Below are 25,478 nucleotides of genomic sequence, written 5' to 3'. Positions count from 1 at the left end.
GGAGAGATACAGTAGTTAAATACTGTAAACTGTTTATCTGTCCCTTTGACTTGTCACAGAGCTGTGAAGTAGAAAATACTTTTCATGCAAATGTTGACTCAGAATGTTTAATGAGCACACATCTATAATACATGGAGATGCACAAGGCAGAGGAGCAGGTGTAGGAGAATCACTGTTCCTTATAACGTTGCACTGGCCACTCTGGTGCAAAACACTGTTCAAGAGGAATGTAAATGTTTCCTGTAGGTCGGATCATGTTGTTTTGCTGATTGTATGGTTTCACATTCCTAATGTTATATTGATTGCTGTTGCGTTCTTGGGCAGGTTTCCCTTGCAAAATAGACTATATGTCTCAATGTGCTTTTGAAATAAAAGTTTACGAGAAAAGAAAACTTAATTGGGTGGCATTGATCGTTTCCCATTTGGTGATCAGACACTGTTTAAGCATTCTGATTCTGAAGGAATGAGGGTGCTAGTATGTGGCATTCAAACATGTGATTATAAACCCATTTTAAACCAACTCCAGACTACTTCACGGCACGCCCATGTTTGTTTAATCCAGTAACACACATGAGAGGTCACACAACACAGAGTGCATGAGCGTCTGATGTAAGCTCTGTGTTCTCCTCTCATGCTCTGGTATGCAACATCTGTGTAGCCCTGCTGGCTCAGAGAAGACAGATGCCGCCAGCTCATTGGCTGCTAATCCTGCCACCGTGAGAGAACGGCAAATCAAGAGGCCATCCCCAAGGCCCAGGAAATATAGGATATTGATCCCGAGCCATGCCTAAATAGATTAAATTACAGAGTACTGTTGCTAGCAGCAGGGATGTTGAGGGAGGGCTTGAGAAGGAGGGAGAGAGGCAGGGAGAGGGTTGTGGGGGGGGGGGGGGGGGGTTGGAGGGTAACTCTACCAAGGCTTTGGCCACCCATGCCTGGCACTGGTAGACAGCTCACTCCCTCTTCTCCCCATAATCAATACTATTATCAATCATTCCCTCTGACTACCTCCTGCATGAATGAAGTCCCTAGAACACTCTCAGTCTCTATAACATGCCAGTCTTCTTGGTGAAATCAACTCAAATCAAAGTTTATTTGTCACGGGCACCGAATACAACAGGTGTAGGTAGACCTTACAGTGAAATGCTTACTTATAGGCTCAAACCAATAGTGCAAAAAAGGTATTAGGTGAACAACAGGTAGAGTAAAGAAATAAAAACAACAGAAAAAATACAGTGAAAAATAACAGTAGCGAGGCTATAAAAGTAGCGAGGCTACATACAGACACCGGTTAGTCAGGCTGATTGAGGTAGTATGTACATGTATATAATGGTAATGGTCAATTTGATTCAGACCGAGTGTAAAACTGTGAGGAAGGTATCGACTACATATTGGAGGGAGAAGATGCATCACAGACACAGGGGGGACTTGACTAACACCGTGTCAACATTAGTGGGAAAAGCTGGGTGGGAGGAGTCATTCACTAACCTGAAGTCATTAGTCTTCTTGTATAAGCAGTGATCCAGAGTCTTCATTCTTTCTCATTCACACCCTTTTTGTTCATGACCTGAAGAGAAGAGGGGGATACGGGTCTGAGTCTGGAGAGGATATCTAACAGAGTGCTTCCCCTGCATGTTCTGAGCTTTAATATTCTGCATAGAAATGTGTCCAATGGCATGACAGGAATATCGAAGAGGAGAGTGTGAACTAACGGATAGTAATAGCAACATCAAGGGATGGCTGTGCTTTCTCACTATAATCCATATCTGGATTCATAATAGTCATGAACAATTGGAAGATATTAAAAGATTTCAGTGTCTTTTTGAGTCCTGGTATTCTTCAGTAGTCATATTCAATTGCACTTGCAATCCTTTTTGATTTTAAGAAGTCCTTTCTTTGTGTTCAGCTTTGATACCTTTGTACATCAAGGGCAACTCTGTCATACTGTTGGGCCCATAGACTTATGGTTGGGCCCCTATCTTTTAGGACCAGTTTCCCAGTTTCCCAGACCAAGATTAGGCCTAGTCCTGAATTAAAATGGAAATTCTCCATTGAAATCACTTTTTAGTCCAGTTCTATTCTTAATCTATTTGTGTCTGGGAAACCAGCCCATAGAGCTTCAGTCACAAACATTCTTCCCCACTCCACTTCATCCCCTTCGGGCAGTGCTCCACTTCATGGCACAATTGAATAATCATAAAGAACCCATTACATTTACATTTACATTTAAGTCATTTAGCAGACGCTCTTATCCAGAGCGACTTACAAATTGGTGCATTCACCTTATTCACCATTAGATTCCAGATGACACACAGACAACAAACAGCACATGCTCGACATATGTAAATGTTAATTAAAATGATGTCCATTTCAGTGCAGTGATGTTCCAATCCCTATGACATTATGAAGAGAATGCATCATGGGTCCTTAATGGGTCCCTGTGTCCATTAGATTGACAGTCAAGGACGTCCCACCATGAGTAATACTTAAAGAAAAACTGCTGCTGTTCTATGTACAGTACAGTCGTGGCCAAAAGTTTTGAGAATGACACAAATATTAATTTTCACAAAGTTTGCTGCTTCAGTATCTTTAGATATTTTTGTCAGATGTTACTATGGAATACTGAAGTATAATTACAAGCATTTCATAAGTGTCAAAGGCTTTTATTGACAATTACATGAAGTTGATGCAAAGAGTCAATATTTGCAGTGTTGACCCTTTTTTTTCAAGACCTCTGCAATCCGCCCTGGCATGCTGTCAATTAACTTCTGGGCCACATCCTGACTGATGGCAGCCCATTCTTGCATAATCAATGCTTGGAGTTTGTCAGAATTTGTGGGTTTCTGTTTGTCCACCCGCCTCTTGAGGATTGATCACAAGTTCTCAATGGGATTAAGGTCTGGCGAGTTTCCTGGCCATGGACCCAAAATATCGATGTTTTGTTCCCCGAGCCACTTAGTTATCACTTTTTTCCTTATGGCAAGGTGCTCCATCATGCTGGAAAAGGCATTGTTCGTCACCAAACTGTTCCTGGATGGTTGGGAGAAGTTGCTCTCGGAGGATGTGTTGGTACCATTCTTTATTCATGGCTGTGTTCTTAGGCAAAATAGTTAGTGAGCCTACTCCCTTGGCTGAGAAGCAACCCCACACATGAATGGTCTCAGGATGCTTTACTGTTGGCATGACACAGGACTGATGGTAACGCTCACCTCGTCTTCTCCGGACAAGCTTTTTTCCGGATGCCCCAAACAATCGTAAAGTGGATTCATCAGAGAACATTACTTTACCCCAGTCCTCAGCAGTCCAATCCCTATACCTTTTGCAGAATATCAGTCTGTCCCTGATGTTTTTCCTGGAGAGAAGTGGCTTCTTTGCTGCCCTTCTTGACACCAGGCCATCCTCCAAATGTCTTCGCCTCACTGTGCGTGCAGATGGACTCACACCTGCCTGCTGCCATACCTGAGCAAGCTCTGTACTGGTGGTGCCCCGATCTCGGAGCTGAATCAACTTTAGGAGACGGTCCTGGCGCTTGCTGGACTTTCTTGGGCGCCCTGAAGCCTTCTTCACAACAATTGAACCGCTCTCCTTGAAGTTCTTGATGATCCGATAAATGGTTGATTTAGGTGCAATCTTACTGGCAGCAATATCCTTGCCTGTGAAGCCCTTTTTGTGCAAAGCAATGATGACGGCACGTGTTTTCTTGCAGTTAACCATGGATGACAGAGGAAGAACAATAATTCCATGCACCACCCTCCTTTTGAAGCTTCCAGTCTGTTATTCGAACTCAATCAGCATGACAGAATGATCTCCAGCCTTGTCCTCGTCAACACTCACATCTGTGTTAACAAGAGAATCACTGACATGATGTCAGCTGGTCCTTTGTGGCAGGGCTAAAATGCAGTGGAAATGTTTTTTGGGGATTCAGTTCATTTGCATGGCAAAGAGGGACTTTGCAATTAATTTCAATTCATCTGATCACTCTTCATAACATTCTGGAGTATATGCATATTGCCATCATACAAACTGAGCCAGCAGACTGTGGAAATTAATATTTGTGTCATTCTCAAAACTTTTGGCCACGACTGTATATTGCTTCCCTTGATACAAGAAAATAATTGATAATTTTCGGGGAATACTGCATGCCAATTCTACATAATTTCATAAAATATAGGCTACATAATACAGATTGCTCACCGGCACCGATAGGCCAAGATCTGTGGACTAAAGTGAAAAGGAATTTCAGAAACTATCGGGGGAGAGTGGAACTTGATAAAAATGCTTCTTGGTTGAAAACCAGACTACTTCGGCCCTGGGGGATTTAAAGAAAGAGAAAGTAATTTAAAAATGGCCTCCTATGGGTTTGGAACCAATCACAATATAACACAAAGCATGATGTAATTGGTAAATGAGTTGCAAAAATCTGACCAATCGGATTTGTATAGCCATTTTACAGCACAGTCAGACTGCATGAAATTTCAATATGGAGTGGCTGCGGATCCGACTTTTCTGGACCTCTATTTCGGAAGACTAAAGGTCCCAAAGCTTTTGTGGGATTCTTTACTTTACGGACAGTCTCTGGAGTAATAAATGGGGTGACGTTTAGTGTAGAGGTGGATCAGATTAGAAATAATATTTCTGGTGTTTGTGACGCCCGCCGTTTGGTGAGACGTAGACACGGTGGAAATAGTGTACCCTGTCTGTATTGTTGAACTTTGATACAGTTTCAGGTTGGGTTACATCAGCTATTCTGTGAAGGCCTTTGTTCCGAACCTGTTGCGGTGCTTTAGTTGCGAATGATTCAGACATGTTGCAGCAGTGTGTAGGAGAGAGATCCCAAGCTGCGAGAGAAGTGTGCAGGAGGGTATAGTCACAGGGAGTGTGAAGTTGGGGTAGAGAAAGCACAGTGTGTCAACTCTGGGGCCACCCATGCAGTAGGCTGAAGAGAGAGATCGCGTTTTAGTAAAGTATGACTTCTTGCGTTTATTGCAATGGTTATTAATTGTACTGCACTGATGGAACTTAAATCCTATGAAATAGATGTGGTAGTGGCACCCACCTGAATGAAGTCAAAGTGAGTCAAATACTGCTTTGGCGCCATCTGCTGGGCACAGCTGCAGATGAGCAAAGATGACCAAACCGGAAGCGGAAACGTAAAGGCTAGCTGGTGGTTCCACGTGCAGCAGAATTTTAGTCACAGTGCCAGAACCACAGTCCTGCAATGAAGCGCCCAGGTATGTGTAGCTGAAGTCTTTACATTTGGCTTGTACAGTCGTTTTTCTTTATTAATCACAAATAATATTGTCTTCAGTTGAATATATATGTGTACATTGCCAGTTAGACTGCTAACACTTAACTAATGACCCATGCTGGCTAGCATTAGCTTGCTAGCAAGCTAGCCCGAGACTTTCATGCGTGTTTCATGTTTTTCCAGGGTTAAAGAAAGCAAGTAAACGTGTGTCTTGCTCCAAACGTTACAAAATACAGAAAAAGGTATTGTGAATTGTATTATTTACTGTCAATACTTAATTATATTTAGGCTACTCCTAACTGTAGCAGTTGCTGTCATTAAGTAGCTAACTAAGTTAGCTAGCTCGGTGGGTTTAAAACCTCTCCTGCGGGGACCTCCATACGTTTCACAATTGTGTTGTAGCCCTGAACTAGCTCACCTAATTCACCTATTCAGGGGCATGATGAATAGTTGAATCAGGTATGCTGGCTAGCTCAGTATATTGTTCTAATAAGCTATGTACTGTTAATTATAAATATACTATATGCGCAATTGAAGTCTTGTCATGATTTTTCCCTCATTTGATTTTAGGTCCGGGAACACAACAGAAAACTAAAAAAAGATGCAAAGAAGAAAGGAGTAGGCAAAAAAGTGAAACGGGATATTGGAGTTCCCAACAAAGCACCCTTCAAAGAGGATATTCTGAGGGAAGCAGAACATAGGAGGTTAAAGGTGAGTTCATGAACTGTTTTGTGGTCCTCTCTCATATTTTAGGTGGCAAATAATTAGGCCTAGATGAACGTGTACTCATCTCTTTCCAACCCAGCTTGAAGAAGAAAAAGAGGGGAAAAAGCTTGCCAAGCAACTACAACGGGCTCAGAAGAGGAAGAAGGAAAACGCTGCCAGTAGTGATGGAGACACCAAAGTGAAGAAAGCCAGAAAGGTATAGGAAAATGTGAAGGGCATCAAAAATCATGCACTCATGTAGCTTGACAGTATTTTAACTCCACATTTTAACTCCATAGGAGTTACCGTCACAGGAGGACCTTGTCAAACAGATGGTGCAACAAAGTGACCCAAGGAATTCAAAGAAGCACTTTTGTTCAGAATTAAACAAGGTAGCTAAGATTATTAAATCTACATGTCTCAATTGGTATTAGGTGCCCAGGCAAGGAATGTTTAGCCCTTGTCTGGCAGAGTTGCTGTGCAAGACAGAAGCTTTAATAAAGACATGCCCTACCTGAGTGTCCCCGTGGATTAATATTCAGTCTATATTTTCTCCAGGTGATCGATGCCTCTGACGTTATAATTGAAGTCCTAGACGCAAGAGATCCCCTTGGCTGCAGGTGTCCACAGCTAGAGGAAGCTGTACTGAAGAGGAGTGGAAACAAGAAGCTACTATTCCTGTTGAACAAAATAGGTAATTATCTTAGGGATAAGTCTTTAATGTCAATTATATGTAGATGTAGTGTTATCTTTATTCAAAGGGTAATTCAACTTAACCATAAAATTACATTTCCAAATCCTGCAGATCTTGTCCCTAAAGAGAATGTGGAGAAGTGGCTGCAGTGTCTTCAGCTTGAGTTCCCAGCTGTGGCGTTCAAGGCGTCCACACAACTACAGGATAAAACAGTGGTATGGACTATGTACATGCAGTGCCTAAGTTAATGGATTTAATTTCACTGACTACTTGGGGAATCCATATTGATTACCGGGTTCGGTCACACGTGCAGAATGTAGAAAATTGGTCATTACTGTGTAGAATATTTGAATATGGATCATAAATGCTTATACATGTTTTTTTGTTAAACAGCAAGAGAAGAAGGCTAGGTTTGCAACTCTTAATGGAGTAGTAGACCAGACCAAAGGAGTGGCCTGTTATGGCAGCGGCTGTCTTCTCCAGCTCCTGGGAGACTTTGCAAATGGGACAGGGAGAGAGGGCTCAGTAAAAGTGGGCTTAGTCGGTAAGGAAGCTACTCCCCTCACCATTATTTAGACATAAACTGCATCTCCTCTCGTAATTAGTATGGCTCTCAAGTGGTGGTATTAAAGTGTTGTGCTTACGAAATTATGATGCTTTGTGTGAACTACTGATGTCTGTGACGACTACTACAACGCTGATCTCATCCATAGCGATCGCAGTGTCCTGTTGTGTACCCTATGTCATATTTCGTCTGATCTGTCTTGTGTTCGTTCAGTTTATTTTATCCAATTATATTATCGTACTGTATGCACACATTAGCCTGTCTTATCTGTTATATTACAACAAGATTATTAATCTTTAAGGGTTTATCCTGAATAGTATAAATGCACGTTGTCTTTTACTTGAACCACTTATGCCCTCCGCTGTCCTCAGGGTTCCCCAACGTGGGGAAGAGCAGTCTGATCAACAGTCTGAAAGGGATGAGGGCCTGTAATGCAGGAGTCCAGAGAGGGATCACCAGGTGAGTGAAGCTGAACCATTCATGATAGTGATGGAGTCCATTCTATTCGTAGATGGCGAGGAATTGTATGAAGCATGATGAAGTTGAAGATCTGACAAAACAATGGAGTCTATATTCAATCCAACACTGAGCTTCATACACCTCATCGAGGTCTTACCAATTAGGGCAGAACAGTCCAAAACCCTTGGTCATGTCTGTTTACCTGTATTTGCTCAAATGCACAAATGCCACTTGTAGCTTACCATCTGACTCTTGCAGGTGCTTCCAAGATGTCCACATCTCTAAAAATGTGAAGATGATTGACAGCCCAGGGGTAGTGGCGGCCCAGTCTAACACAAAAGCTGCCATGGCGCTGAGGAGTCTTCAGGTGGAGGACAAGCAGGAGACTGTTCTAGAGGCCGTCAGGACCCTGCTCAAACAGTGCAACAAGCAACAGGTGAAACTGAGATCACTGGTGTGAGGAAATGTTTACTGCCAAGTTTGAGATCAAGCCCTAGGTCTGCTGAGCCTACTAATAGTTAATCCTGGACTTTGTGTTTCAGGTAATGCTTCAGTACAATGTTCCAGACTTCAGAAACTCGTTGGAGTTTTTATCCTTTTTTGCCAAGAAACGTGGATTTCTGCAGAAGGGTGGAGTCCCTAACACAGAGCTGGCTGCCTCTACCTTCCTCAGTGATTGGACAGGGTGAGTGTTGTCATCGTCGTGATTTGTCACCAATCAAATTTAAAGTAAGTTGAGGCTAGCATGGAAATGAGGATAATTAACGCAATTCTTGAGTTCGAGTGAAGACTTCTAATCCAACTCTGATCCCTCTGCTGAGCCAGACTGAGCACTTCGCCTGGAAACTAGAATGAAAGGTATTTTTTGTAAATAGTTAAAATGTTTATCTTTTCAGGGCAAAGCTGAGTTATCACTGCAAAGCCCCTGAGAAGCCAAACCTTCCCCCATACCTCTCAGAAGACATTGTAACAGAGATGCAGAAGGGCTGGGACTTGGACAAGCTGAGGAAGAACAACGAGGAGACTCTAAGAAGTGTGTTAATTTAGTATTTCTCGTTTTACATTTCAGTCATTTAGCAGACGCTCTTCATCTAATCGGCTCGGGGATTTGAACCAGCGACCTTTCGGTTAGTGGCCCAACACTCAACTGCCAGGTTACCTTCCGCCCAGTAATGAATGAGTTTGTTGATATACACCAGTGTTTCCCAACTCCGATCCTCGAGTACCCCCACCAGCATACCTTTTTGTTGTAGCCCTGGACAAAAACACCTCATTCTATTTGTCAAGGGTTTGATGATTAGTTGACATGTAGAATCAGGTGGGCTTGTCCAGGGCCACAACAAAAATATGTACTGGTGGGTGTACTGGAGGACCAGAGTTGGAAAACTGATGTACACTGAGGTTACAAAACATTACAAACACCTGCTCTTTCTATGACAGACTGACCAGGTGAAAGTTATGATCCATTATTGATGTCACTTGTTAAATCCACTTCAGTTGGTGTAGATGAAGGGAAGGCGACAAGTTAAATAATGATGTTTACACCTTGAGACAATTGAGACATGGTTTGCCATTGAGGGTGAATGGGCAAGACAAGATTTAAATGCTTTTGAGTGGGGAATGATAGGTGCCAAGTGCCCTGGTTTGAGTGTCAACTGCAAAGCTGCTGGGTTTGTCACGCTCAAGTTTCCTGTGTGTATCAAGAATGGTCCACCAGCCAACTTGACACAGTGGTGGGAAGCATTGGCAGTCAACATGGGCTAGCATCCCTGTGGACTGCTTTCAACAACTTGTAGAGTCCATGCCCTGACAAATTGAGGCTGTTCTGAGTGGAAATGGGTGCAACTCAATATTAGGAAGGTGTTCCTAATGTTTTGTGCAGTAAGTGTATGTGATGACTGACCTACTCTCCTCCTAGGTGTAAAGTTCCCAAACCAGGCCAGCAGCATTGTCCTCCTTTCTAAAGGCCCCACTGCCGGAGTGCTGAGTGACAGTGACGTGGTTGAGGACAAACCTGCTCAAGGGTCCACTGAAGAAGAGGAGGAGATGGAGGGTAGCTGTGCGAACCAAGAGGTAGCTGAAAATCTTTACACTTCTTATTTCTCACCTGATAAATCAGATTAAAGTAGGATCAGTCTGTTCTAGCATGGACTGAATTAATGAAGACATCTAATCCAACTCTGATTGCCTTGTCTGGAATTTACAATCAATGTATAAAATGTCTAAACTATTCTTTTCAGGGCAGATCTGAGCTATTACTGCAGAGAAATAAAGGCCTTTGTAATGGAATATCTCTTAATTTCAGGATGATGGGGTTGAAGAGGTGTCTGATGCAGATGAAACGGATGAACCACAGATAAAGACACCAGTCACAAGTAAATCAATATTAGAGACCAGCTTCATCCCTGTTATGTTCCTTATTGACATAGGATCGGTCTGTGTGGAAATGAGGACAATAAAGCAAGTCTGACTTTAAGTGAAGACTTCTAATCCAACTCTGATCCCACTGCTGAGCCAGACTGAGAACCTTGCTTGGAATCTAGAATTAAATGGATATTTAATTTTTTCCCTCGGGGAATAGCTTAATTCCTGTTACATTCCCAAACAAGTCTGTCAACATCACTTAACTAATGATTTCTCCTTTTTGCAGAAGAACCAGCCAAAGTGAGGTTCCAGGTTCCTGTCCCAGTCAACGTTCTCTCCTCAGTCCAGACAGATGATGCCTATGACTTCAACACAGATTTTAAATGAACATCTATGACCTTCTGGCTGCGTTTGACAGGCAGCCCAATTCTGGTTAGTTTTTTCACTAATTGGTCTTTAAACCAATCAGATCAGCTCTGAGAAAAATCTGATGTGATCAGTCAAAATAATTGGTGGAAAGAATATTAGAGTTGGGCTGCCTGTGTAAACGCAGCCTTTGTTTTTCAACTCTCTCATATCTTAACCTTACTAGCTGTACTGGCACCATCTGAAGTTACTGTTTGAAGGCCTGTGTGTGTGGATGTAACCTGTAACAATGTTTTGCCTTTTGCGTAAAGGTCCAGCGGTAAATTGTTTAAGATCTGTCCATGGTCATTGTGAATTATTGTATATAGCCTGAACACAAATAAATTGATCCATATTTTGGCTCAAGTTGTGCTTTCTCATTCCAGTTAAAATGGTGATGAACACAACAGCTCAACCCCACATATGATGTTCAATTTTAGTTTGCCATGGTGTTAGGTTGCCTTATCAGGACCAAGACTCAATGTGGTTGACTGTTTTAGTAAGCTGCTTTTACAAAAGGATGACAATTTGAAAATGTACATTGGTTAGATTAATCCTTTTGTACAAAGTAAAGAAATGGTGTAACTTAACACCATGTTTAATACTTTGTGGATTGTGTAAATAAGCTACTTGACAATTATCAAATTCATAACCATTTCAGCTGTTGCATATGTATTCACACTAGTGGTTTGGGTGTATGACATCCATCCTTAGCACAAAAGGCATGACACTGCAAAATGCAATCAAGATAAAGGATAGTAGGCTTGTGTAAAGTTGTGGTAGTGATCCTGATACACAAATTACTTATTTTTATTTAACCAGGTAGGCTAGTTGAGAACAAGTTCTCTTTTACAACTGCGACCTGGCCAAGATAAGGCCTAGCAGTGTGACACACACAGTTACACATGGAATAAGCAAACGTGCAGTCAACACAATAGAAAAGTATATACAGTGTGTGCAAATGAAGTAAGATTATCGAGGTAAGGCAACAAATAGGCCGTAGTGGTGAAATAATTACAGTTTAGCAAGTAAACACGATGTGTAGAAGATGAATGTGCAAGTAGAGATACTGGGGTGCGAAGGGGGGGGATATATATACATCAAATAATATGGGGATGAGGTAGTTGGATGGGCTATGTACAGGTGCAATGATCTGTAAACTGCTCTGATTGCTGATGCTTAAAGTTAGTGAGGGAGATATGAGTCTCCAGCTTCAGTGATTTTTGCAATTCGTTCCAGTCATTGGCAGCAGAGAATGGAAGGAAAGGAGGAATTGGCTTTCGGGGTGACCAGTGAAATATACCTGCTGGAGCGCGTGCTACGGGTGGGTGCTGCTATGGTGACCAGTGAGCTGAGATAAGGCGGGGCTTTACCTAGCAAAGACTTATAGATGACCTGGGGCCAGTGGGTTTGGCGACGAATATGAAGCGAGGGCCAGCCAACGAGAGCATACAGGTCGCAGTGGTGGGTAGTATATGGGGCTTTGGTGACGAAACAGATGGCACTGTGATAGACTGCATCCAATTTGCTGAGTAGAGTGTTTTGTAAATGTCATTGCCAAATTCAAGGATCGGTAGAATAGTCCGTTTTACGAGGATATGTTTGGCAGCATGAGTGAAGGATGCTTTGTTGCGAAATAGGAAGCCGATTCTAGATTTCATTTTGGATTGGAGATGCTTAATATGAGTCTGGAAGGAGAGTTTACAGTCTAACCAGACACCTAGGTATTTGTAGTTGTCCACATTCTAAGTCAGAACCGTCCAGAGTAGTGATGCTGGGCGGGCAGTGATTGGTTGAAGAGCATGCATTTAGTTTTACTTGCATTTAAGAGCAGTTGGATGCCACAGAAGGAGAGTTGAATGGCATTGAAGTTCGTCTGGAGGTTAGTTTACACAGTGTCCAAAGAAGGGCCAGAAGTATACAGAATGGTGTCGTCTGGATAGAGGTGGATCAGAGAATCACCAGCCGCAAGAGCGACATTGATGTATACAGAGAAGATAGTCGGCCCGAGAATTGAACCCTGTGGCACCCCCATAGAGACAGCCTTTTAAAGGATAAGGAGTTAAAGTGCAAGACAACCGGCAGTAACAAAACATTGATCCTTGTTCTAACAGTATCAAAGTGAATGTCTAAGGAAAATGGTGATCTTGGCAAATTGTCACAGGGGACAGTTCCTGAACACTACTTCATGTTATAGATATACATGATCTTTTCTCATGTGAAGCTAAGCCCAGAACCATGGGTGCATCTCAACAGTCTTAAGTAGCTGCATCTGCATTGATGTGAAAATATAAGACAGAAGGAAGGTTACTAGACTATTGAGATGTAGCCCAATGGACTAAAGGAGCCTAGCAATCCTTATAGTCCAAGGACCTTACATGTTCTGTTTAGAGAGCAGATTGGCTTGGCAGCCAAAACATTCAAATACTCAATCTAAACGTAAATAGATTATATATTGCGGTACAGTTCTAGAAACATTATGCCCTCTACTTTCAGATCACATCAAACTAATTTCATAAATGCAGAATATACACACTGTTTAACTGGTTTTAACACAGTTGCTGGCTACAGTATCTTTCTGTGACAGTGTTAACACCTTTGTGGCATCCGTTTACACACAGGTGTTCGGAGACGCAGATAGCTAATTAGCACAGGTAGGTAGTCGAATCTGTCTTCAGTCTGTTTTCCGTAAACAAGCGCTGTAACATGGATATGGCCGTGTGGGAACGCTAACCCTATAAAGGTGTGTAGTAATTTAACCTTTGTTTTCTGAAAATGATTTCTTGCTGATATGAAAGATACGTTCCTTATGTTTCCAAAACCGTACCACAAGCGATGCGTGTTCAAGTTCTGACCGAGCGTTGGGACTTTTGAGAAAAACCCCTGGTCAGAACATACTATCGGCAATAGGTGCGAAGGTAGCTAGCTTTTATGAATGGGGTAATTTAAATGTATGTTATGTATGACATTCATTTCTCTGCAACATCCTCTTACACCATATGGAACATGCCCTGTCTCTGCCTGAGATAAACAACACCATCGTGGTATCACGTTAGGTGTATGTTAGGGTTCCTGAGAAGTCACTGGAGGACGGGCAGATGAGCTGTTGTCTGGTCACATCCCTGCTTTAGTCTACTTGTCCCCTGTATGTTTTTGAACTGGGTGGAATTTACCCGTGGGATGTTGAATATACCACTTGTCCGAGACTTCTGTGAATGAAGAGGTCCTGAACCATGGTTTGTAATGTTTGTTGCAATGGAGGAGTTTGGCAGCTTTCACAAACTGGGGAGAGTAGCGGTTTCCAGCACCAGTAGCCCCAGAAAATAGAGGAATACTGAATATTTCTATGCAAACAAAGACCAACAGCTTGCTAGTTTAGAGGAGAATAAACTGTACAGGGCAATGATGATACTCTAACTATAACCTTTATTTGTACTTTTCCATACAACATTACACCACTAAGTGTGCCAGGGCTGTCTGCAGCTCATCGTTAGGGAAACATGGACAGACCATAGTAGTACAGTTCTTACCTGATGTGCCACATGGGGTCGATGCTAGAGTGGTGTTTCTAGAAGACAATTAGCAGGGGAGGTGTGGTGATACTCTGCCAGAGTCTTACTGTACAAGTCTTCCCTGACAAAAAAATGTATACAATTAAAGCAAATGAAAACTCAAAGGGAATGCTTTTCAATTGTCTACAGTGAATGTCTATTTGGATTGTTTTAATTGATATACCGTGTAGATATTTTATTTCAAAATAATCTCTGGAGTGCTGAGGGAATTATGCCCCTGAGGCTGTCTGGCTCTGCTGGTGACTTACTGTGCATTGAGCTCCATCCAGTGTTCCAGTTGGCTGGTGATGTTGTGATGCTTCGACTCCGTCAGGTTGGCCACGATCACCCCAGGATTAAAGGAACACGTGTTGGCACTCATGCCCAGCTTCTCGATGGCCTTCTTTTTAAAAGCCAATATAGTTGTTCTAAAGGAATACATACTTAAGATAATTAAAACGTTGACATTATTTGATATGGTATCAAGTACAAATATGAAGGGGGGAAAATGCTTTCATACCATTATGTAAAATAAGACCCCTTCTGTTCATTCATTTATTATATTGAGGTTTTATTTCCTTTGTGTGTCATTGTAGAGTCCACAGCTTGTGTTGTGTACTTGGTTCCCAGCTCCTCCAACGATGTCCTTTGTGGATGCAGAATCACTGTCATCTGACAACGCAGCTGCATGCCGACTTTAGGCTTGTGTCAAAAAGCTCTTGGATGTCCCCTGCAAATATATCATATTCATATGTCTAGTATTCATTCAAATCAAAAGTTTATTGGTTGCATACACAGATTTTCAGGTGCAGAGAAATGCTTATGTTACTAGCACCAACAGTGCAGTAGAATGTCACTCAAATATAATAGAAATACCTGGAGACCAAGGGATGGCCCCCACTGTGTGTCGCCAGGTTTATGAAGGGGGTTTGTCGCCTGCGTCCAGCTAGGACCCGCTCAATGGCGAGCTGGGATTCGAACCGTTGGGAGTCTGCCTCCCCGAAACACCTCTCTATGAAGGTGGTTTTCTTAGTAGCGATTACTTCCATGAAGAGGGTGGGTGAGCTCCATGCTTTATCGGTAAATTCTGAGTGCTACCGGATGAACCCCGGTGGGAGGAGTATATCGCTCCGCCCCAACCCTTCATTCCTCCCGAAGGTTTTGTCAGACAGGCATGTGAACATCCCTTTTATCCTGTCTGCTTACGACCCCCCGGCAGTGGCAGGGGAGTCTGGGCCTCCCTCCGACATGCTGTGTCCTGTGCGGACACTGGCCACCTATTTGGAGTGGACACGGTCAGTGAGAACAACAGACAGGATTTTTGTCTGCTATGGTGAGAGAGTCCTGGGGGATGGGCTATCAAGCAGAGGCTCTCTCACTGGATCGTGGACACAAATACAACAGCATACCGCCTGGCTGGCAGGCCAGTGCTGGGATCTGTGATGGCACATTCAACATGTGTGGCTGCGTCCTGGGCTCTACTGAGAGCAGTGCCCCTCGCTGATATCTGTGCTGGGCTTCCTCTTGCACCTTTGCTAGGTACTATCGGGTAATGCGGCACCTCCCTCTGTGGTTGGTTGGCTGGCCAGGTCCCTCTAGCATTGACTAAATCTGGTACGGGTATACCAATATATTGGAGTGATCCAATAAAGTGAAACATAACGAAGGTAACGAAACACACTCCAATCCTCTACGGTGCCAGAGGCGCCTCAAAAATGATGTAGAGAACATGTGTCGCGGCCATGGGGTCTATATATAGGGGTGGAACCCAGCCTGTGACACAGGAGTGAATCGGTAAATCCTCACTTTGGATGTGGAGTGATACCAATATATTGGAGTGATCATATAGCTCACATAATCGTGGTTACATGCTTAACCTTCGCTCTCCTTTGTTATCTTGCACAGAATGTACAAATGAAGCAAAATGTTATAATGATCCATACAAAAAACGAAGTACTTTGATTTATATAGTGATTTAACCACTGTCCCACAAATAAGCACAATAACAAACCCGATGGTTACGCTATGATTTCTAAACCAAATCAAATCGTTTCTTATTAAAACAACATATACATACAATCTGGGGTAAAGGAAAGCGTGAGTATATGTTCTGTAACGTTTAACAATGACAAAAACACACAAAAGCAATTCAAATCAAAAGCGAAGTGCCAACTCAACATCAACAAGTATGTCGCCTGTTAACTTGAATGGCCATAGTTGCCTACATATTTGCCTGTATTTAAATCGCAAAGTCTACTGTAGGATAATCATAAATTACAATGGAGTTCACTACCACAACATCACTTTGAATTGTATAAGTATTTATTTAGATATTTTTAAGTCGTTGAAGGGGTGGGAACTTAATTAGAGGACGAGAAGTAGTAACGTTGTGTAGCTGCACAAGCCTCGCGCAGATTTGATGCGCTTGAATGCATCAACAGTCTGGGTTCCTTCGAAATACTACGTATGCTTTTTGAAACCGGAAGTCTAACCAGACAAATTGAAGAATTTTTCTTCTTTCATCTGATTATCCAATATAGCAAGATGTTGTCAATATTCAACTCCATTCCAACACACATGGTAAGAGTTTGAATTATTAGTGAACTCGCCGACTGTTACAAATAGATACCAATTTAAAAACGTTAGCCTGTTGCTACAAATATCAAGGTAACGTAGCTAGCTAACTTGCCAAGTGGTAATTGGCAACTAGCTAGCGAGCTACACAAGTTAGTTAGACCGATTCAGTAATCATATTGAACATGGTTAAGACTAACGTTATGATAATTAGCTAGCTCTTCATCACAACCATCAATCCATTTCATATGAATTGTTTGGATGCTAGCCAGCTAGATGCCCATATGGCACGTCTATGAACCTGTCGTAACCAAATGTATAAATGCATCCTCAATAACAAAGCTTAGATATAATATTCACAACCCTCTTTAAGTCACCACTTCGGATGAACCTTCCTGATTTGTTTTGATTATTGACACTTCAGATATTAGTTTTCCAGTTGTGATCAACCATCTACCAGTCCTTCCTCAAAAATAAAACTTGTGATGTTATAGGATTATAAAGGACAGAAACTGGCGGAGCAGATCTTCCAAGGAATCATACTTGTCTCAGCGGTGAGTGGCCTGTCAAACATAACTAATAAAATTGACTTTTCATATGTGTTGTTTTTACACAAGGCTAACCCCTTGTATTACCTTCCAGGTGATTGGATTTGCTTACGGCCTCATCATTGAACAGTTTGGGTGGACTGTGTACATAGTGTTAGGAGGTTTCGCTGTGTCTTGTTTGGTGAGTTAAGTTTCATTCCAACCTCCTTGTATATGTTTATTTGACATTCTTTCAGTTGTGCCAAGCAGAAAATGTTGCACTTGTGCAAATAGTGCACCCACAGACCCACGTTGACTTCAATCTGCTTTTACAGGACCCAAACTAACTTCTGATTTACATCTCACAATCTCTCCCTCACCACCACCTTCTGTCTCAGCTGACCCTGCCCCCCTGGCCCATGTACAGACAGAACCCCCTCTCCTGGCAGCCAGCCCTACCAGAGACTACGGGAGAAACCCAGCAAAAGCCTCAGGAGAATCTGAAGAAGAAGAAGCACAAGTAGCTCATGAATGTTTGTACCAGTTTGCCCAAGACACGTTTTGTAACTGAAACTGTTTGTCTGTACAATAAATACTTGTTTGAAGGACCAAGGGAAGGAAGTTTAAAGGAAGCCTTTGTTAACAGTGAATTTTCCATCAGTGGTGGAATGTCTCATGTCAAACTAATTTCTGCTACTGTGGCTACTTTGTCGATTTCACACATGTTGATTTTGTCCCAACTGTTTAATCATGTGGATAAATCAAAACAAACTATTTTCACATTATAAAGTCAGAGGGGTTGGAAATATCTACACTACTTCTACATCCTGCAACTTATATTATACAATCAGCAAATTAAGGATTTCCTATGTAGTATTTATAGGTACATCTCGTTTCACTAGTTTGCATTTGAAATATTAACTCATTTTATTAGTATTTTGCTACAATAATCTACCTGACAGGTGGACACAGTAACAGAAGACTCAAATTCATTGCATATTGTAACCTGTATGGATAATTAGAAGACACCGCTGTGTGCGAAGAAAGAAAAGAAAACAGATTACAACCATGTCTAGCTAAAAAGGACTATCATGGATGCCATGTATTTTCTAAATTTGCTCTTAAAGTGAGGTATAAAAATAGTCTACATGTACATGTACATAGAAATGGAGATATGATTGTCTATACAAAAAGTATTACATTGCTTGTGTGTAAATGCATTTTTCATTAGGTGATTCTAACCCTTGAAAGAAACGTCCTCAAAGAATTTTAGCTGCCGCACCATCAAAGCATATGACTGGTACTTGTCCTCTCCCATCTGCCTCCGAAGACACAGCTGTGTGCGAAGAAAAAGAAAAATTACAACCATGCCTAGCTAAAAAGGACTGTATCATGGATGCCATTTTCAATCCTAACCTCTCGTTTGTCCTCGTCATCGTCCTCCATTATGTCCAGGACTCTGTCCAACAGCTTCACCCCAAGTCCCTTCACCACATCTCTTTTCAGGTGCTCAATGGCTCTGCGGATCTTTGCAGGTCCAGATGTGGTGCCTTGTAAGAGGTGGGTTGAATACAAAAAACATAAGTTTCAAAGAAATCCATTTATTCCTCCATAAGAAATAAATTGATTTCTCACTGATAAGCCAGATCATGTCGACAGCAATTTTGCATTGAAACATGCAAGTATGTAGACACCAGATAGAATCTACTAGGGCAGAGTTTCCCAAACTCGGTCCTGGGTGTACTTTTTTTATTCTCCAAAAGCACTACACAGCTGATTTCAATAACCAACTCATCAACCTTTGACTATTTGAACTAGCTGTGTAGTGCTAGGGCAAAAAAACAAAATGTGCATCCAGGGAGGCCGCGGGACTGAGTTTGGGCAACCCTTTGCTAGGGAAACTCAGAGAGACTGTTTTGGCTGAGACTTACCGGTGGATAATTCACTGAAGTGGAACTCCTGCTCCTCTCTAGCTTTCCCATGCAGCATCAGGGTGTCCCTATACTTCCTGTTCAGCTTAAACTCAGCTAGTGGAGTAGATCTAACACCATCCAGCTCACAAACAGTATCTCTGCTATCCATTCGCAATGTCTGGGTCATCATCTGAACCAGGTCCTGCATATCACTGGATTCACTCTTTCTGCAATGTAAAAAGAGAAGAAAATAACAATGTGTCAGATTTAAATGTGAACATTACCAGCAATACAAAGGGGGTAATGTGCTTCTATGGGTGTGGTGTGGCACTGCTCCCAAAGAGCCACAAATTGCTTTTACCCCTCTTTGCAGTCCCCCTCTGAGTGATCTGTTGAGCTGGTGGAGGAACTGCATTCGTCCTCGTCTGATGGGCGCCCCAAAAACCTGTCCTGCTACAGGAACACACACCACTGTTATAGACTGAAGCCATATTTTGAACTTTTAGCTTACTGAAACAGTAAGACAATGGAGATGAACCTATATTTACCTGGTTGGTTTCCTTTCCCATTTCAGATACAGAGCGAGTGACAGTGGAGTTCTGGGACTCTGGCTGCTTATGTAAAGAGGCAACATCATAAGACGCCCTTCTTTCTGCATTGACAACTGTGGGAAAGAAGAATACTACAGTGAGCAATAGTAAGCAGAGCTACCGCTTTATTGTTCAAATAGGCAGACTATACTAGACAAAATGTCCCTTGCTAATTCCTTCTGGTCCCATGGTCATATGAAATATTGACAACAGAGGTCGGAGGAGTAGCCTGGCGGTTAGGAGCATTAGGCCAGTAAACGGAAGGTTGCTGGATTCAATCCCCGAGCCGACAACGTACAAATATGTCGTTCTGCCCTTGAGCAAGGCAATTAACCCTAATTGCTCAAGAATCAATGTCAATAATGGCTGATCCCCTGGCTGTGACCACACTCGGAGGGTGTCTCAGGGGAGTAGGATGTGCAAAAAAAATTATTCACAACTCACACTTGTACATACAGTGAAACAGGACTATATAAGTGCCCCCTAATTATTATTATTTACTTGGTTGGCTGGGGTTCTGCTGGGACTGCCTCAGTCTTCTCCTCTCCCTGGCTGTCAGAGGACGCTCCTGCTAGCAGTAGAGATGTTATTAACGTTACCTGCCTATGTAACTACTGTGTAAATACATAGTATTAGGGGCACTTGTGAGTGGGACCAACACAACACAAAATACACTTCTTTACAATATACATTCCAGACCTCAAGACAGTTTTTTTGTGTGCAGTAACACTAATCTACCTTGTTAATTGTTTAATCTATTTAGCTCACCTGTGGCAGTGGAGTGTTGCCGTCCTTGGAGGAGCTAATGGTTGTGAAGGAAGTTGTTGCGGTGGCCCTCTTCTTATCTGTGTTCGTCCTGCTTCTCTTATTCACCTCCACTACCAGTGCATTAACAGGAGGAGGCGGTAGAGGTCTAGGAGCTGCTAATTTATTCCACTGTAGAAGAACAAGCAAGGGATGAGGAGCCTTTTGTTATAAAGTACAGTTTGATAGCCCAAAGCCATGATAAAAAGTTCCTGACACTGTCCTCACCTTGTCCTGATCACTCTGTATCCGCCCCCTGTCCCTTTGTCTACATTGGCAGGAGACAGAGGGTTCAGAGGAGGAGGGGGTACACAGAGGGGGCGTGTCCTGCTCTGGGACTTGGGGGAGGGGCTCCACATGACAGGGTGCCTGCATACACCAATAAAACATAAACCAGTGTCAATGACCTCTAAAATATTGTGATATCTCAATAATATCTGGAGTCTGGTAGAGTAGACTATGCATGATCAAACACAGGTAAAATCATGTTCTTACCACAGGAGGAAGGGGCTCTAAGAGCTTTTCTGTGGATACCAAGCTCTCCTTTAAAGACAATAACGCAGAGAGGCTTACTCTCATTCACCAAATTTATACCGTATGTGCACTGTGTGCAGCACATGATAGTATCATTCCCCATCCACAAGCCAGGCACTTACTTTGACAACGGCAGTATGTTTGTGTGCAGGAACTTCCTTGAGAAGATTCCTGGTGTCATCCTTCTTCTCTATATTTACTTCAAAGGTCTGTCCAGTGGATTCCACTTTGAGTTGTCCTGCAGACCTTAACTCAGACAAACTGGTAGAAACACCCAGACATATACTATGTCCAGTAGCTTGGCTCTCAATGACCACATCCTTGAGTAGCTCCATTGTGTCATCTTTATCATCCGTGTTCACAGTTTTCTCTACAGAGGTTCTGACTCTGTCTCTGGTCTTTGGGGCGCCCTGCATTACAGGTCCATTGGTGGTCTTGCTCTCCTCTTCCCTGGTACTGACACTTGATAGCAGCCTGTGCAGAGGCAGGGGGGGATCCGGATTCCCTCCACTCTGCTCCTCCACAGACCTCTGACAAAGAGCTTCATTATCTGCCCTGGCGTTGGACACGGTCTGGGGAGGATCCCCTCTCTGGGCGTTTGTCTCCTCTTCCTGTGTCTGGAGATCAATGTCAATGTTACTGATGGTTGCCAAAGACACACCAGTGGTGTTGAGAATGTCTTGTGTAGGGGATTTGGTTGTTAGATGTGTCTGGGGTGGGGTGTCCTGTGTGATTCCATTGCGTCCTTTGTGCTCCTGTGTGTTGATCTCTTCCTTCTATGAATGATAACAAAAAAACAGAACAAACACACCGCAATTTAAAAAATCGAGACACTCGTGGGACTTGATGAGCATCGTTTTTACTTCATGGCCGCTCTCTATAAAAAAAAATATAGATGTTATCCACTGTATTTTAGTGCTGTTCTGTTAGCTGTTAACTCACCCTTTTCCCTCTGGTGTTTGGGTCTGGCTGGGGACATTGAGGGGGGCGCTCAGGCCTTGGCTGAGATGAAACCACAGATGCTGCACTATTGGGTCTGCGACTGCCACCAACCGCTTTCTTTCTGGACTTGGCAGTTTTCCTGGAGTGAATCAAACAAACAAGGCATCCAAGATGAGATCAATCCAACAAACTTAATTTACTAACTCTTGGTTCAACATACATAGATGAGAGAGAGAGAGTACTAGCCAGGTACTACAACAGATGATGCCACCTACTCTTTGGTGGCCTCTAAAAACATGGCGATTTGTCGTTTGATGTAGGGCTGACGTAGGATGAGTTTGACATCAGGTCTGTCCTCTGGTCTCTTACACAGCATGCTCTTTATCAGAGCTCCCAGCTGAGGGTCATACTTACTCGGCATCTGAGGCAGCTGGAAAGACATAGATCAATTAATCTAGTAGCAGACAAATAATCTGTCATCGTGACTAATAATTTGGGCAAGATGTAAGGGACTGACCTTTCCCTCTACAATGCGGTAAACAAGTGAGTTCATGTCCTTGGCATTGAAGGCATGTTTCAGGGTGGACATCTCGTACACACAGCAGCCCAGCGCCCACACGTCAGACTGGGAATAAAAGGAGGGTTGAGTTAGCCTAGTGCACACAACAGCATCTACCTCCTCAGATTCCTTCTGGCTCAACATAACTGGTGCTTCAACAGTGATGATCTCAAGCATGGATCTACTGTATACACACAGTACCTTGTGGTTGTAGGGTTTGTTGGAAAACAGCTCCGGGCTCATGTAGTACGGTGTTCCTATTAGAGTGCTGGCCATGTCGTTCTGATTCTCCAGAACCCGGGCGATGCCAAGGTCTCCTACTTTAATGATGTTAGACTTGGTCAGGAAGATATTCTGGGTCTTTAGGTCCCGGTGCAAGATATGCTCCTCATGTAGATACTACAATTCAACAGAGAACATGGTGTTGTCACTGTAACTCTCCTGTAATTAAGCCTCGGCCTCTGCCAAAGGTAATGGCTGGGGGCAGAGCAGATGTTGCAGCATATCAATCAATCTGTATATAATATCTCAGCTATGATTTGATTAAATGCACTTTAATGTACCTGGAGGGCCATAGCTATCTGGACGAACCACTCCACCACCTGCCTTTCAGGCAGGAGTTCCCCCTTCTGTTGCTTGAGTCTATGGTAGAGGTCGCCTCCCTCGCAGAAGCCCATGGCGATGTAGAGTTGGCAGTCTTCTCCTTCCCACGACTCCCTGTAAGTCACGATGTTTGGGTGTCGTAGTCGCGAGAGAAGCTGAGCCTCCTGTTCCGCGGCTCGCCGCTCACGTTTCGAGGACGTGGTCAAGTTCAACTTCTTTATGACATACTAAACAAATTTAAGAAAAGGGCTCGACACGTGCTGCACTCTGCGAACATTCTGTCTAGATGCATTAGTGGCGAACATTCTGCCTAGACAGTTTTGTCACAAATGCGTCTAGACAGAATGTTCACCACAAATGCCGCAGTTATTTATTTCTAATTGGCAAACATTATTTGTAGATCCCTTAGTATTGGCACTATCAAAGTTGGTTGGTTAGCTTAGCTAGCTACTTGCTAACTTGTAATGTCTAAGATTCATGAAAGGGGAGAAATGTATCAGAGTCGACCAAACAAAGCTATTATAACATTATTGAAACCCAGTTTTGAAGTGGATTGTTGTATTACCTGTTTACGGTCTGTTTTGTGTTTCACCAGATTCACCTCTCCATAACTCCCCTTTCCAACAACTCTGATGAACATGTAATTATTCATGACTTCAAATCGTCCAATCTTTGTAAATATTACCCCGAATTCAAAGGGTATAATCTAACTACGTAATTGAAGAAAACCTGTGAATATCTCCCATTTTCTGGACATAATAAATCCAGATATCTAACTTACTTAGCGCAGGCTAATGTACCAACAGGACGATTGTCAAAACAGGAAATCATCAGTAGCTTTTCCGTCACTAGGCAACTGGTACATCAACGTCGACGTTTGTTTGACGGGTGTACCACAGATAGAACAATGATACAGATATTTCACTGGATGTATAAATATGAAGCATCCGTTTGGCGTTTCCACTCACTACCAAATATGGTAGTGAGAGGAAGCCCACTGGCGGGTAGTGGGAGAAGATGGATTTTGGCCTACATTCTGCACATTTTCTCATCGATGAAACATTTGATCTCAATACACTTTTCTACTCCCAAAACGACACTATGTTATGAACTGAGTGGACTAAGTTTTGTAGACTTTAGCCTTTACAAATCGTGTTGTTTAGGAGTGCAAAGTCGAATTAAGTTATTGCATACGCGCATTTCACAGAGTAGGCGTTCCCTAACGGAAATATGCAGATGTGAGCTAGAACGGGCCAATGGGATCTCGCTAGCTCGTGCTTGGCTTCCCACCTTTACATTTACATTTAAGTCATTTAGCAGACGCTCTTATCCAGAGCGACTTACAAATTGGAAAGTTCATACATATTCATCCTGGTCCCCCCGTGGGGAATGAACCCACAACCCTGGCGTTGCAAGCGCCATGCTCTACCAACTGAGCCACACGGGACCACCTTGCATGTTCTGCCCACTATGACTCTTCTGTTCCCATTGGAAATGACAGGCTGCGGTCTATCTTGGTTTAGTTGGTTTAGTTATAAAAAATCCCATATACGACTAGGGTCGAAAATGTGGTGGCAGTTGTTGTATGGAAGTGTTCCCCGGATATTGCACAACGTTTTTTGTGTGCATCTACCTTTCACACATTCTTTTATAGCTCAATGCTGTCTGCCTTTCACACATCACTGATTTATATTGCACTTGCATCGATATTCAGAAAATGCTTAATTACAAATAGTATTGTTTATAGTCATGCTCCCAACCTGTATCCAATAGCCTATATCGAGTCCCTATAATGTCATGCATAAAGTCTCATGAATGAATGGGGATTTGTATTTGAGATGGATGGAAAATAATGAGTCATCTATGAGGTAACGCCACTATCATATCATCCACTAGAGGGCAGTTGAATCTAACAAAGTTGGTGGTGCAGTTGTTTAGATTTTCATCTTGCTTTAGTCATTGATAACTTATGTTGTCTATTCTTCTCACCCTGACATTGTGTATAGCCTATGGCGACAATACAGATAGGCATATTGAATACAATTCCAGTGGGAATGGATGTTGCCTACTTCTACGACATGTCATCATTGTAACACATGTCCCATCTAATGAAATATTAATTTGTTGGATGTCTTTAGTAGGCTTTATATAGCCTGTCTATCTATAGCCTAACGATTTATCTAATCATCTGGGACAACTTACCCGTCCAGATAGCCTTTTCGATTGCTACGTTCACCATTCTATTTAAGTTAACATAATAACAAAAAATTGAATGGTGAAAGTAAAGATGTGTCCTTGGACGAAGAAGACACCGTTCATGACTGAATGCCAGGCAAATAAAATAAACCAATTATGAAGCAGCTTGCTTACCTGTGTGCCACAAACAGGTTGTTGATTGGTTGATTGACAAGAATGGTCGGCCCCTTGTGTGTTGGCCACTC

The 25,478-nt window shown here is 42.7% G+C and overlaps 3 protein-coding genes, 1 long non-coding RNA gene and 2 other non-coding genes across 14 annotated transcripts; 4 read left to right on the top strand and 2 right to left on the bottom strand.

Annotated features, from left to right (window-relative positions):
* Positions 1-5,101: 5,101 nt before the first annotated feature.
* On the top strand, positions 5,102-10,806 carry LOC139557754 (guanine nucleotide-binding protein-like 3). Its single transcript, XM_071372916.1, has 15 exons — positions 5,102-5,231; positions 5,432-5,490; positions 5,819-5,959; positions 6,054-6,170; positions 6,253-6,345; positions 6,512-6,647; positions 6,759-6,862; positions 7,041-7,191; positions 7,584-7,671; positions 7,930-8,107; positions 8,214-8,356; positions 8,568-8,704; positions 9,590-9,744; positions 9,977-10,046; positions 10,322-10,806. The coding sequence occupies exons 1-15, from the start codon at positions 5,219-5,221 to the stop codon at positions 10,420-10,422; spliced, it is 1,686 nt and encodes a 561-aa protein (XP_071229017.1). The 5' UTR covers positions 5,102-5,218; the 3' UTR covers positions 10,423-10,806.
* On the top strand, positions 7,736-7,811 carry LOC139569027 (small nucleolar RNA SNORD69). The gene has a single exon (XR_011673863.1). It is a non-coding gene; the product is annotated as a small nucleolar RNA SNORD69 (small nucleolar RNA).
* Positions 10,112-10,187, top strand: LOC139569026 (small nucleolar RNA SNORD19). The gene has a single exon (XR_011673862.1). It is a non-coding gene; the product is annotated as a small nucleolar RNA SNORD19 (small nucleolar RNA).
* A 3,731-nt stretch (positions 10,807-14,537) lies between the features above and the next one.
* Positions 14,538-15,505, bottom strand: LOC139557767 (uncharacterized). Its single transcript, XR_011671458.1, has 2 exons — positions 14,868-15,505; positions 14,538-14,721 (listed from the first exon to the last, which is right to left on the bottom strand). It is a non-coding gene; the product is annotated as an uncharacterized lncRNA (long non-coding RNA).
* Positions 15,506-16,204: 699 nt separating this feature from the next.
* On the top strand, positions 16,205-17,709 carry LOC139557761 (signal peptidase complex subunit 1-like). The gene is made up of 4 exons (XM_071372929.1): positions 16,205-16,571; positions 17,060-17,119; positions 17,208-17,294; positions 17,491-17,709. Exons 1-4 carry the CDS (start codon positions 16,458-16,460, stop codon positions 17,614-17,616), a joined length of 387 nt encoding a protein of 128 aa, XP_071229030.1. The 5' UTR covers positions 16,205-16,457; the 3' UTR covers positions 17,617-17,709.
* Positions 17,710-17,817: 108 nt separating this feature from the next.
* On the bottom strand, positions 17,818-23,986 carry LOC139557714 (serine/threonine-protein kinase Nek4-like). 9 transcript variants are annotated; one of them, XM_071372836.1, is made up of 17 exons: positions 23,603-23,829; positions 22,998-23,264; positions 22,636-22,833; positions 22,393-22,500; positions 22,151-22,305; positions 21,876-22,014; positions 21,056-21,709; positions 20,895-20,942; positions 20,628-20,768; positions 20,364-20,531; positions 20,097-20,166; positions 19,554-19,669; positions 19,367-19,458; positions 19,024-19,232; positions 18,509-18,642; positions 18,335-18,428; positions 17,818-18,123 (listed from the first exon to the last, which is right to left on the bottom strand). In XM_071372836.1, exons 1-17 carry the CDS (start codon positions 23,687-23,689, stop codon positions 18,044-18,046), a joined length of 2,760 nt encoding a protein of 919 aa, XP_071228937.1. In that variant the 5' UTR covers positions 23,690-23,829; the 3' UTR covers positions 17,818-18,043. The 9 variants fall into 9 exon arrangements, with proteins under 9 accessions (XP_071228937.1, XP_071228953.1, XP_071228944.1 ...); XM_071372852.1 differs by having other exon boundaries at positions 19,367-19,455; XM_071372843.1 differs by having other exon boundaries at positions 20,097-20,163.
* Between the last annotated feature and the right edge of the window lie 1,492 nt (positions 23,987-25,478).

Source organism: Salvelinus alpinus, chromosome 2 (assembly GCF_045679555.1).
Source record: "Salvelinus alpinus chromosome 2, SLU_Salpinus.1, whole genome shotgun sequence".
NCBI lineage: Eukaryota > Metazoa > Chordata > Actinopteri > Salmoniformes > Salmonidae > Salvelinus > Salvelinus alpinus.
Note: the sequence above shows the minus strand (reverse complement) of the source record. Positions and strands in the feature narration are given on the sequence as shown.